Source organism: Notamacropus eugenii, chromosome 4 (assembly GCF_028372415.1).
Source record: "Notamacropus eugenii isolate mMacEug1 chromosome 4, mMacEug1.pri_v2, whole genome shotgun sequence".
NCBI classification, from domain to species: Eukaryota; Metazoa; Chordata; class Mammalia; order Diprotodontia; family Macropodidae; genus Notamacropus; species Notamacropus eugenii.
Window position 1 is genome coordinate 259,184,787 of NC_092875.1, and position 13,542 is coordinate 259,198,328.

General features: G+C 37.0%; 1 protein-coding gene across 2 annotated transcripts in view; it reads left to right on the top strand.

Annotated features, from left to right (window-relative positions):
• Positions 1-876: 876 nt before the first annotated feature.
• LOC140501186 (meprin A subunit beta-like) overlaps positions 877-13,542 on the top strand; it is a 48,728-nt gene continuing 36,062 nt past the window's right edge. The window contains exons 1-5 of one of the 2 annotated variants that reach the window (XM_072604498.1): positions 877-1,111; positions 5,636-5,654; positions 7,931-7,981; positions 8,070-8,113; positions 9,920-9,995. In XM_072604498.1, the coding sequence (XP_072460599.1) occupies positions 1,049-1,111; positions 5,636-5,654; positions 7,931-7,981; positions 8,070-8,113; positions 9,920-9,995 (253 nt within the window). In that variant the 5' untranslated portion in view covers positions 877-1,048. The remainder of the gene's footprint in view (positions 1,112-5,635; positions 5,655-7,930; positions 7,982-8,069; positions 8,114-9,919; positions 9,996-13,542) is intronic. The other variant, XM_072604499.1, reaches the window with a different exon arrangement.

Here is a 13,542-nt window from a genome sequence, read left to right on the forward strand (position 1 = left end):
GAGAATCTAGAGTAGAAAATGGTGACATGTTTCATTTCTGAAAATTCCCATAGAATAATTAACAAGTGACTTAAAACAAGTCCAGTGACAACAGGTGTTTTCTAATCACTCAGCCATTTTTTTGTCTTTATTCACTGTCTTCCCCCCCCCCCTCCATTTCCCTATGACTACCCATCTATCTAGAGACTAAAATCCCCTTCCAAAATTTGGAGTCAGTGGACTTGGGGTTAATACCCAGTTCTGGTTTTTGTTTTTGTTTCTTTTACTATTTGTATGATTTTTGGGATAGTCACTTTGCTTCTCTGGACTTTGCTTTCCAAATTCACAAAATGAGATAAGTTTTCTTCCAATATAAATTTGTGTCTTATGATAACTCTGGTTTCATCTACCTCTCCCTCTCTCCCTCTCTTCCCCTCTCCCCCTCTCCTCCTTCCCCCCCTCTTTGATATTCTTGAAAAGGGAAACGAAAGGACATGCCTTCAACCAACCTCATTTTTAATAAACCCAGTGCAAAGAAGTTAGACGAGGAATGTATGTGGCTGTACCATGCAACATCCTCAGGCAACCAGTTGATTCCCAATGGACCTGTATAGTCTCTAAAGGAAGATGCAATCAAAGACCCAAGTGGCTTCACTTTCTCTGTAGCTTCATCCATTTGATCATGTCAGTCCGTCAATATGCATTTATCGGACACTCCATTAATCAATATTTTGTAATAACTTGTTGAATGGAAGAATAAATTTAAAATTAATTGCTGACCTTTTTTATCATATATGATTTACTTTAATTCATCAGGAAATAAAGATTAGATATCTAACCTGCCAGGCTGGCTCCTCCCAGGCCTCTTAAAAAACAAATGAGATAAACTGTACAACCTCAGAAAGGTACTAAGGATTTTGCCTCCTTGATTTGGAGAACTACTCCAGGAACAGGCTAATCTTCAAAGTGCCTCACACAGATCAAAGGCTCCAATTTATGATGTTTGCCTCTTTATAAGTACAACGCATTTGGAATTTCTTAGTTTGTTGCTCTTAGCGAGGGATGAAAAATGGATTCATGGTGTTTGCCTTGGCTTCTGCTCTGTGGGGTTCTCCTTTTGGTCTCTGGCATGGTAAGGAATTAAAATGAACGTTATATAAGATATATGGAAAATAAAACAAAACAAGCCAACTAGAGGGCAGCAAGTAAATTGGAGGGGACCTCTTCTCTCCAAGGGTGGGGTAGTGATACCATTAATAGCCTTATTTAAGCATTGGTTGTCTTTCATTTGAATCAGGCAGGGTTCATGAAAAGAGTGGTTTTTTTAGGGCAAGCAAAGAGAATTTACTGTTTGGGATAGATTAATTGTAGGGTAGTAGAGGACAGCAAGAGATCCAAGGAAGAATAAGGGACTGAGACTCTGGTGTACCTGGTTGTTTCTGTTTCTGCTTCATTGTTTCAAAACTAACTTTTGATAAGATGGGGCAAAAAGAAAATTTGTTTAAGTTCAACTTTTGGTATTGGCTGATAAAATATTGATTTTTTTTTTTTTTTTTACAAATTATTTGAATGAAAATCCCAGTGTGAGGGCATAGGCTATGGGCTATGGAGAGTAAGAATTCTTTTTCTGATTTCTTATTAGCTTTAGCCCAATCTTGTGTAGGTAGAAAGGTACCCTGTACCAGCTGAATATGGACAAAATCAATGTACTAAATTATATTTTAAAGGCTTGGAGAGATGTATTAAGTTATAAAGTTAAAGTGCAGACAAATGCTGAAGAAGTGAACCTTTCTTTGAAAACATTTGTTATATCTAAAAGTAATGAATGCCTTAAAACCAACTATTAAAATGTATTGCATATATGTACTTACACAGTTGTGTATTTTTACATACATTCTTAATGGGTGAGACAACCTTTTGGTGTCAAAAAATAATGATGTGTTTGCGTGGAATGTGCAATCATTCTACAGCACTACCTTGAACCCACCAGCTCATTTCTTTTCCTCAGAATAGCGATAGATTGACCATGATCCTTTTTTCCTGTCCTGTTGACATGAATCAGGGAAATAGACCGAGGCATAAACAATTTGCTAATTTGGGACGTCTCCACTACTGGCTGAGATTGATACATGGTCAAGCTTCTCGTCACCTAGCTAATTGCCAATGATCTAAAAAATACTCAAACACATGACGATGAATTTGTTTTTGAATTGTAACTGTGGCCAAGGTTAGGCTACCTAGAAGGGCATTTCTGGTTATGTATCTGGGTGGCCTATCCTTATTGGCAGCTGAAATAGAATGGGAGATAGGAGCAGTCAGCCCTGGTTCCTCTCTTTTCTTCTTTGTGTAGCTACCCTTTCTTATCCCTCACCGATAGAATCATGATGAATGTTTATGAGAATAGTGATCTGTCTTTCCGTAAGACTAGCCCAGCTGCTGCCAAGTCCACTAAATCCAGGATTGCTGCCACAGCAGTCAGGTGAAAGCACAGGTTTTTCTGCTTTGTTGGACCTCCTAGAGAGTGAACCTCAGGGCATGAGCAAGAAAGATTCCTTTGAGGGAGACTAGACTCAGGGAAGTAGAGAAAGGGAGGAATAACCAAGAGAAAGTTGAGGAAGGAAGGTGGAGTGTGAGAAGTTAAAATAGTATGAAGCAGTGAAAAGTGGATAGACAAGTAGGATAGACTGGGTGGGGATGAAAGAGCCTAAATACTTTGTGTTTATGAAATGAATTTAATTCAACAAATGTTTATTAAACTCTTGCTATGTGCAACCCACTGCTCTAGCTGATGGAGACACAAAGACAGAAACTGAATAGTTCCTTCCCTCAAGGAATTTATGTTCTATTGGCAGGATGCACCTTCTCAAGTAGAAAAATGAGAAACTCGTACAAAGTACTATAAAGTAAGCCTTCCTCCCAAGATGTATCCCTCATTCCCCTCATAATGAACATCTGTTTGCCCCACTCTGTGAAGGTAATCTTTTCCTGAACATTGCTGTGGTCTTTAAAAACTGGATGAGTGGATGGAACAGACACATGAACCATCTTCCCAATTTAGGTGATTTTGTTTGTTCTGGAACCAGCCTGGACTTCACTTGGCATTTTGAACCTGTTTTCAGAAATTTCATTTTATTCTTAAGTGTACTAATGCATCTTTTCAAAATAATTAGAATTTTTATTTTTTCTCAAGAAACCAATGACCTGAGGAAAATGTAACTGTAAAACATGTTGAGTTTTGAGGTTTGAGGCATTCCTTACTTTCTTCATTGCACATTTTTTTATAAAAGAAGTTGATTTCTTTCTTGGAGTGTATTACTTTACTGATTAAAAATCTCATTTGCATCTCCTATTTATTGGAGTCCGTAAAAATCTTGTTAAGATAGGTAGATTTAGTATTTTATTCCAATTTCACAGATCAGGAAACTGAGTTTCAGGGAAAGTAAATGACTTGTCCCCAAGATCTTACAAGCAGTAAGGAGGAGAATATCAAATCTTTTGACTTCACATTTGGTGTTCTTTTACTATTATCTTTTGATTTGAGGAAGTAGTACATTGGATTAGTTATTCTTACATATATCTATTTTAAAAATCTACTTTCAAATATATTATTTTTAAAATACTTCGTCAACTTCTGCCTAAGTACTCCCTTGGAACAAATAATTGAGAACAGCAAATTATATTGCCTGTTCACCTCTCCTTCTTCCCTCATTTTGCAAATAAGGAAACAAAGGCACAGAGATTAAGTGAACTTCCAAGGTTCCCATAGCTACTAAGTGTTTAAGCCTAGATCTGTACCTAGGTCTTCTGGATTCCAAGTCTAGTGACCTGGCCATCATACCTTTCCCATACTTTTAGTCTATCGTATCTTAATTTTACGGATTGTGTTCTAAAGTCATGATTGGTCATGGCATTGTTTTAAAGTCTAAAAAATCAATTTGCAAAGAATCGCAGAATCTCTAAGTTAGAACTTCAAGGTCACCTAGTCAAGTCTATCCCTCAACTGGAATTGCTGGTATTGTTATGTCCAATCTGGTTATCCTGTCTCCACCTGAAGACTTCCAGTGACAAATTTACCACTTCTTGGTCTAATTAATTAATAGTTAATTCTGCTTTGGGGTAGCCTGATTTTTGAAACCCTATCCTTATTTTGAACTGGAAAGTGCCTCTTTTCAGTTTCCCCTATTGTTCGTATATCTACTTCTAAGGCCAAACAGAACCAGTCTAATTTCTATTTAATATATTAACCCTTCAAATATTTCAAGGTAATCTTTCTCTCATGTCTCCTCAAATCTCCCTTAGATGAATCATTTCCATTTCTTTCCATCAATCCTTGTATAAAATCATCCCCAGTACTATCAAGCGTTCTGATGATTCTTCTCTGGAAACTGTAATCTGACAGTGCCCTTCCCAAAATATGTGCTCCAAACTGAACTTCAAATGGTGTCCAAGAGCAGACAGAAATGGAACCATCATCTTCTTTGTTATTCACTCATTCTTACCTAATGGGTTTCTTTTTAATTTACAAAGTCTCTTTGTTAAATAAAATAAGTTAGTAAATAAACTAAAATGAAATAATTAAAATAGATAAAATGTTATAAATGAAAATAGGCTTATCCCTTTTTATATATCTTGTATTTCTCAATGTGTCCATCCTCAAGAGACGTCATCTATAATGAAGAAAAGGGGGGAAAGAGTAGTGAACAACATATCCAAAAGTTTGATAATTGTATGAAGTACTCCACCCTCTAATCCCCCACCTCTACAAAGAAGGTGGAGAGTGTCTTTTCATTATTATGTCTCTGAGGCCAAGGTTGGTCACTTTAATTTGTCAGTTTCAAAAGCTTTTGTTGCTGATCTTTATATTTACATTCTTGTGGCTATTATGTATATTAATTTCCTGGTCCTGCTTACTTCATATATCTCATTTTATAGAAATCTGCCTAGGTATCATTGTAGTCATTACATTCATTATTTCTTAGAGGACATAATAATATAACAGTACATTCTTCTACTAAAACTTGGTTAATCATTTTCTAGTCTATGAGCATTGAAGTTGCTTTTGGTTTTTGGTATTCCACTGGACCCATGTGACTCAGAAGGAAAAAGTGAGGTTGGTGACTTTGCACAGCCCAGCCCCACTTAAATCCAATTCACTTGCAAATTATGACAGCAGCTTCTTGATGTCATGTCCATTTTGAAAACAAGGGACAAAAACCAACTACTAATATGACAAGAGGTACTGCTATAAATATTTTGAAATATGTATGTGGGAGCCTTTCTTTTTTTTCATTGATCTCCATGAAGCCTAGCAGTGGGGTTTCTGGATCAAAGTGTATGGACATTATCATGACTTTCTTCACATAATTTTAGATTACTTTTCTGAATGACTGGATCAAGTCACAGCTCCGCCAACAGTACATTAATGTGCCCTGTATTGTTTTTTTTAATGAAAAACAATCATTTAGGTAAAAACTCAGTTTAGATGCTCGAATTTCATAAAGATTAGTACTCTGATGGGAAAGAATCAATTTTAGTGAGCTAGCAAATAAAACTTTTATTACTATAAAGATGAGTAAGATCAAAAGAAGCACTGATAAATCTTGTCTATCATGAATAATGTATTCTCTTCTTCTTTTTTTTTCATTTTGTTCCTCAGCCAACCCCAGAAACCTTTGGTGAGTCATCTATTGACTTCTATCCTTCAGTACTTCCAATGATCCATGGCAGCTAGATGGTGCAGTTGGTAGAATGCTGGATTTGGAGTCAAGATTTTAAATCCTATTTCAAATACTTCCTACCTGTCTGATCCTGGGCAAGTCACTTTGCCTTTTCCAACTCAGTTTCCTTCTCTGTAAAATGGACATAATAGCAGCTACTTCACAGGATGGTAGTGAGGCTCAAATGAGATAAAATGTGTAAAATACTTTGAAATACTTAATGTGCTATATCAATGCTAACTATTATTAGTATTATCCTTCCACAGGTACTTATTATATGTAACTCCTCTACATCTAAGTGGATGGCTGCATGAGTGAGGACGACTCCCACAATGCAGCACCTGGTGGCCAGCCCCTCAGGAAAAGCCTCTCCAAATTTAGCTAGGCTGGTGCCATGACCACAGGCTGCTAGCCCTGCATATAGAGGCTTTGAGAATGTAGGGTCAAATCCAGACCATGATGAGACACTTCTATATGAATTAGGTTGAGGGAATTTTGGTTTTATCTGTATTAGATGAAAAAGAAAATGATCCCTGCATTATAGTAACAGGATTTTTACTGAGCCAGTCTTTAACCTAAGAATGCTCAGAGCCACACAAAGCTGTTTTAGAGACCACAGTGCAGTAATCAAGTAGTTTAAATTAGTCAATTTCAGAATGAGGAATGTTCTAGCTGAAGTGAAAGCACAGGTAATATACTTGAGTCACAACTGGGGAAGGATGGGGGAAGGTGGATTAAAAACAATCATTTAGTGGTTTTCCCATGAGAAATCCACAAGTCCCACAATACAACAATTCTGAAGTCAAGTCTTTTGGAGTTGTGACCACCTCCCCTAAAGTACAGAACCAGAGTTCTGTGATGGGAACAGATTCTACAGTCCTTGATTTGCTTCACTTCAGATATATAGGCAGAAGGATCCCAGTAATTGTGAGTCTTTTCGAGAATTGATTGATCAATTCAGGATATATTGTAAGTCTGACTCACAACCTAGAAAAGGCAATTCTACAAAATCTAATCTATTAGTATATTCATTACACATATAATATTGATTATTATAAAAATCAGAATTCCCTGCACAATTACAACTAGCATCATCCTTCATGAATGTTTGAGTACCAAAAGCCGAACAAATCTGTTCTATGTAACAAGGACCTTGAAAGTAACTACTAATAATTTGGGACCATGTAATTGTGATGGACCACAACACTGACTGAGTGGTAACAGTAATAACCACATCAACACGTTGCATTTATATAGCATTTTAAGGTTTGTGAAGCAGTTTACGTATGCTGTCTCATCTGATCTTCACAGCAATTTAACGATGTAGGAGAACAGGGAAGTATTGCCTTCTATGTGACAGGCTAAATGTGCCAAATGCATTACAAATATTCTCATTTAATAGTAACAATGCATACTTATTAGATAGATGCTGTTATTAGATCTACCAACTAGGTAGACACTATTATCATCCCTACTTTACAGATGAGAAAACTGAAGCTGAGAGGAAGTTAAGACACTTTCCCTGGGTTGTAAGTATCTGAGGCTGGATCTGAAATCAGATCTGCCTGACTTTAAGTTCAACTCTACATACTATGCCATTTTACCCCCTTTGAAATCCTTAAGAAGTCCTGTCTTCATAGTAGTTTTTCTCATATCATCTAAATAGTATGTGAGTTGGATGGGCTGTTATTTCAGTCAAATCTTACACATCCACAAGAAGAAAAATTACAGCTGGAAAGATGGTTCTGCCAGATTGGATGGACCAAATACTGCATTCTGCTTCTATTCAGCTGTACCAAAATAGAGTCATAAGACCAATCATGTTTTCTGTTCCCTAGGAATTTAGAATGGAATTCAGGCTTAACCTGGATGCTTTGGTCTGTGTGATTTACTAAAAGCTCCAGTCTGTACTGAAGTGACAACATATGGACAAATCAAGGCTGACTGAATCAGCCTGTTTCCAGTTTGATTCCAATTCAGTGTATCTTGTCTGTGTCAGTGGAGCCTCTTCCAAGTCTGGTTTCTGTCTTGCGGAGAAGGAGACATTTGTTATCAACTGTATTGATTTATGCTAAAGTCAGGCAATGCTCAAGTGAAATAGGAAAACAGAACACATGAAGTGGTCCAAGTAAGATGACTTATAATTTTGTGATTAGGTGACCTAAAGATTTCTCCTCTAAAACATTTTAGCCAAATATTAACCTTTGCTTCTCTGTCTCTATTTGTCTTTTCAGTATTTGATGTAGATGGTGGCAAAGACAATGACATAATTGAAATCAATGAAGGTTTGTGAATTCCTTTCTCTTGAAAATTCCGCATACACGTGTAGGATTTTACTCATTTACTAATGTCAGGTTTTGTCTTGCCACTTAGCTTTGGGACTGAACCTTTTTGAGGGAGACATCATCCTTGATGAGGTGAGTTGTCATGCTGCAGTGATAGCAATGCTTTTAGTGGCAAATGTAAGCTAAAATACTGCCTCTCTGATGCTCATTTACCAGAGTGAGGAGGATGTGTTAACCCTTAACCACTGGAGGTGGCACAGAATCAGTGGGAATCATTTAGCAATACACAAGACCTCATAAACAAATTGTGCTGGGAAAAGTTGACTTGATTCATATCATCATCATCTTTCTCTACTGTGTTTCTGGAAATTAGTTTCAAGGCTATCATCATTCATCATATGTAGTTAGATTCTATGGATCTAAACTTGAGAGGTTTAAAATTTTTTTAATTTTCAGATATAATCCTTTCTCTCTCCCTTGTCCATCTAGCCATCTCAGAGCACAGAGGTACTAGCACCTGAGCATCTCTTGCTCAGTGTAATATACTTCCTGATGAAAGGCTACTTGAGGCTAGGTCAGATACCTTTCACTGTGCCCAAAGTAACCAATTCCATCTGTACCAGCACAAGGCATTTTTCACTTCCTGCTGACAACCCAATCTCCCAACTGGGATGTAGAGAACCCCTAGTGCAAAGAAGAGTAGCCCTTTCTTCAATTTCAAGCCTTTCATTTCCAGTTGCACATGTTCTTTGAGGAGAGGAGTGACGCCCTCCACTCAGTGATGAACATTCTCACACTTGATTCACAACCCAGAAACATCCCCTACCTCTGGAGTCCTCATTCCCATCCTCTCTTGACCTTCTCACCCCCAAGTTTCATCCTTACTCCACCTAGACTTTCCTTTTTTGTCCTCTGGCATGCCTGCTTCTTAGGAATCAAACTTCCTTTTATCTTAAATCTCTTCCTCTTCCACTCTTTCCATCTGCTAGCTCTTAGCGAAACTTGGATTTCACCAGATGACACAGCCTCTCTGACCACCCTTCCCAGTATTGTCTGCATCTTCATTCATTCTGCTCACCTCACTGATTAAGACCAGGGAGATGGGACACTCTCTCCTGCCCACTACCACTTCCAGATTCTTCCCTTTCCTCCATCACTCGATAACCTCTCCTCCTTTGAGGTTCATACTATTAATAATATCTATTATTCTTCCCAAGTCCCAGCAGCTATTTCCTACAGACAACCCCCCCCCCCCCAGGCTATTCTCCTTTCTTCCTCAATGGATTTGATACCGGCCTCACAATTTTTCTCTTCTCCCAAGCTTCTGCCCTTATACTAGGGGACTTCAATATACATATTGGTTCTCCCTCAAATACCCTCAACACTCAGCTCCTTAACTTACTAAACTCCCACAAGATACTTCTCCACCCCACCTCAGTCATATACAAAGATGGTCATACCCTTTAAACAATTTGGTTTAGCAAACTCCGTTTTTACAATACTGTGACAGACGTATAATACTGTGGCAGACTCAGCATAAGTCTGAACGATCATGAATTCTGAAATAATGCAGCCCAAATGAGTGAGCCCTTGTTATAATTTTCTCCATACATAAAATTATTTCACTGAACTGAGTGCAAGAACCTTCATTTAAGCTTTTTTGCCAATGGTGATTTGATTTCTCCCACAATCATTGCCAGACATAAACTTTGCATGCCTTTTTTCCAAAATTTCCTACCACAAATCAGTGCTGCAGATGCATTATTTTTCCTCCTAATCTCTTTCAAAATTGTTGGAAAATTACACTGATACATACAAAAATGATTTGTTTCTCCTGATGGTTGGGAGATGCCTGAACTACCTTCCTTGGGACAAACACCTATTCTTCTGCAAGTTGCTGCCTAACCTTGGAATCAAACTGTCTATTTTCCTTTTTAGACAGACAGAAGTGCTGTTGCTGGTGATCAGTATAGATGGCCTACTGTCATCCCTTATGCCTTTGAAGATACTCTAGGTAGGTATCTCATTTCAGGGAGAATCTTTGTTCCTTCACCCTTATGTTAGACTCTGGCCTCATTCAAACTCCAGACAGGAGCTATTGAGTTTGGACCCCTTTTAGTTGAAGACAGAATAATGGTTTTTTTCATTTCAGGATGAAGGTTGGTTGGGGAGAAAAACAGAGATAGGTGTAAAAACATAGCTCTGTCTCTGATGTTCAATTCCATAAAAGAAAGCTATGATCACTAAGGTCCCTCCTATCCTACGAACTCTAAATCCTATGACCTCTAGATATGTGGCCCTTCTCTAGAGTTAGTGAAATGAAAGACTGAAAGACTGTTCAGATACATTGATTACAAGTACCCAAAGCCCAGACACAAATATGTTGCTATTTACAATTTCTAAAATATTTTTTATTATTCTTTTAAAACAACTACCGGAAAAGTCTATTAGAACTCCATCTATTTAGTATTATTGATGGAACTTTTAAAAATTGGAACAGTTTGTAATAATTTTCCTCTCCTTTCTTAGGACCTAGGGAATCAACAGTGGGAAGAGCACTGAACTCTCATGGAGTCCAAGGACTTGAGTTCAAATCCTGACTGTCATTTATGGCTTGTGTGAAATTGAGCCATAACAGTTGTTGTAGTTAGTCAGATTTTACAGTTTTCAAGCTGATTTATAGATATTTTCTCATTGGATCCTCACAATGACCCTGGGAGATAGTTTCTATTATAACCCCATTTTACGGATGAGGAAATTGAGGCAGAGCTAATCTAAGCTATTAAAGTAATCAGGGTTACACAACCAGTCAATATAGAAGGCTGAATTTGAACTTGCATCTTTCTATCTCCAGGCCCAGCATTCTATCCACTCTGCCACTTAGTGGCCAAGTAAATGGTCAGTCACTTAACCTTTCTGGTCCTCAGTTCTTCATCTGTCAAACAGGAGGATTGGAGTACATGATCATTGAGGTACCTTCTAGCCTTAGATCATATTAAATGAGTGGATGTTCACAGAGACATTTGTTTGTACCCCACTTATATTCATTTAAACTACTTCACATTTGCCCCTTTAGTAAAACCTTTTTCTGATTCCTCCTTGTGGTAGAATTCTCAGAGTTTATATTAGTGCCACAGAAGCAATGACTGATCTTATGGACAAACTAACAGAACCTGAAAGTGTTCAAAGTTTTGAAGTAAGTTTATATCTCATTACATAGGGCTGCAAATTTCATAATAGTAAAGATCATGGCTTATCCAAATTATGTATCACCTAAAGTCTCAAAAAGAGTGTGCTACAGATTGCAAGTATTTAATAAATTATTATTGATAATAATAAATCTGTCTCAGAATGAATTAAGATACTAGCCTTTTAAGGCTAGGATAGTCTATTTTTTAAAACCTTTGTTTTTGAGTGTATGTGTATCTATATACAACATAAAAGTGGAAACTGGAGAAACTAACAGATTTTGAAGAATTTGTGTTGAGGTTTGATCAATCTAGGGATGGTACCATTATACTATTATTGATGGAAATGTTACAGTTTGGATCCCATGAACTCACTGATGAGAGTGCTAAGATATCTACATCCTCCCCATTCTGTGAGGAGTTACCCTCTGGAGACTAAATGCCCTCCTCTATATTTCTTAACATTGTATAGAGGCAAGTGTAACCATTGAGCTGTCAATCTGTTCACTCTTCCTTTTGATGCCTGACCAATTCCTTTCCTTTTTCTTCTGGATAAAATATATTAAAGCAAAATCTTGTCCATAAGTCATTTCTTGGTAACATTTTATAGTCCACATACACTTTTCATCTCTCCTTTGAAATCTGGGTCACCTGCAATATTGATATGTTGAAGACCGTAATATTCCATGATAATTTCCCTGGGATGATGCAAAAAACACATCAAGGAAAAGCTTAGGATACTTGGAAGTATTATATGATCTCCCAAATCCAATCTAGTCTGTTATCTTTCTCCTCTTCTGTTCATTGTCATTGTTTTTTTTTAGCGTACTGCCTATCCAGCTCCATGTCATAATCTGAACAATATATAGGCTTTTCCTCACTTGGATTTTCTGTGTAGATTTGGTGACTGATCTTTTTGGAATAGCCATGGATCTCAAAGCAGCCTTCAAAGAAGTTTATATTATCTTAATATTTGAATGCAATATATTTCATTAGAAGAGGTGGTGTTTTGTATTACCAAGTGTTCGTAGGGCAGTTTTATTATTTTTTTAACCAAAAAGTAAAGCAATATTTTGTAATCTCTATACCTTTCCAACTATTTTAAGATTGTGGAGACGTAGTCTGTTATAGGAAAAAATCTGTTCAAGACTACCTGTTCCCATTTCCTATTTCTATCAGATACCATCAAGAATAGCATATCTCCATAAAGATTTTATAGAAATGAGGAAGTAAACATGTGGATCAGTACTTCCTAATATCTTCGTTGCTTTTTGGGAGAGGAAAAATACTATCAATTTTTTTTTTCTTTTTGTATTCTCTATCATAGGAGCTATATTAAAAATCAGATCTTCAGTGCCTCCAAAATTGTATTGTTTTCAACATGAATATTTTCTGTATCTATTTAGTCTGGTCCAGCAACTCTTTGTGACTTCATTTTCTTAGGTACTATTCCTCATATACCCCATTGGGTATTGAGATGCTAGGGTCCAAATGTGGTGGTTCCATCATCATTGATGACAGTACAGCACCAGAGAAATATTGTCAAATTTGTACCATGTCACATCTTTTTCTAATTAATCTTGGTGTTTAATTGAGTCTCATTCCCAACTTTCTTTGGGCTTGTTTTCTCTTCCACTACTTTTTACTGTACTTTTCATTATATACTATTTGACTCCATAACGTTTTGTAAATACTCTAAAATGACATTACCCTTAGTTACTAAGTTTTTCTCCTCAACAAAGAGGTCACTGTTTCTGGACTCTTTAAGGAGAATCTGTGAGCAACCCTTCCATTTAGATGTGACTTCTTTATATCTTCTAGTTTAATTCACAGAGATATTCAGTCTATCAACTCACTGATTATTGAACAAAGTCTCCCATTTAGACTATCAACAGATAAAGTGTCTGCACATCACTTAAAAGGCTGATCATTTTCACCCTTTGCCTTCTTTTTTGCCCTTGTATCACCATCAATAGAGAAGGAGAAGTGTTGACACAGGACACAGAATCATTTTGTATTTTCTTTTTTGTTTATGGGATGTCCAGGTACCAGCCTGTTGGTGATGGGTCCTCCTGTAATCAGTTAGTCTAGTCTATAAGTAAACACATTTTCTTTCTAAGTCTGTAGTAAAAACTTTTCCATCTTGCTAGGACATTGTAAGACTTGTGTTCCATTGCTCCATCTTTTGAAAACTCAGGGTTACTTCCATGCCATGAAGAGACGTTTGACTGGACCTTTTCTTAGGTTGGAGGTGAGAATTTAACTTTGGAAGCCTATAGTATTCTGTCATTCTCTTTCTCAGCAGGTCTTTAGTCATTCAGATGAGTGACTTTGATTCTCCTTCATTTTAGAATTGATACAGTGCTTTAAGTT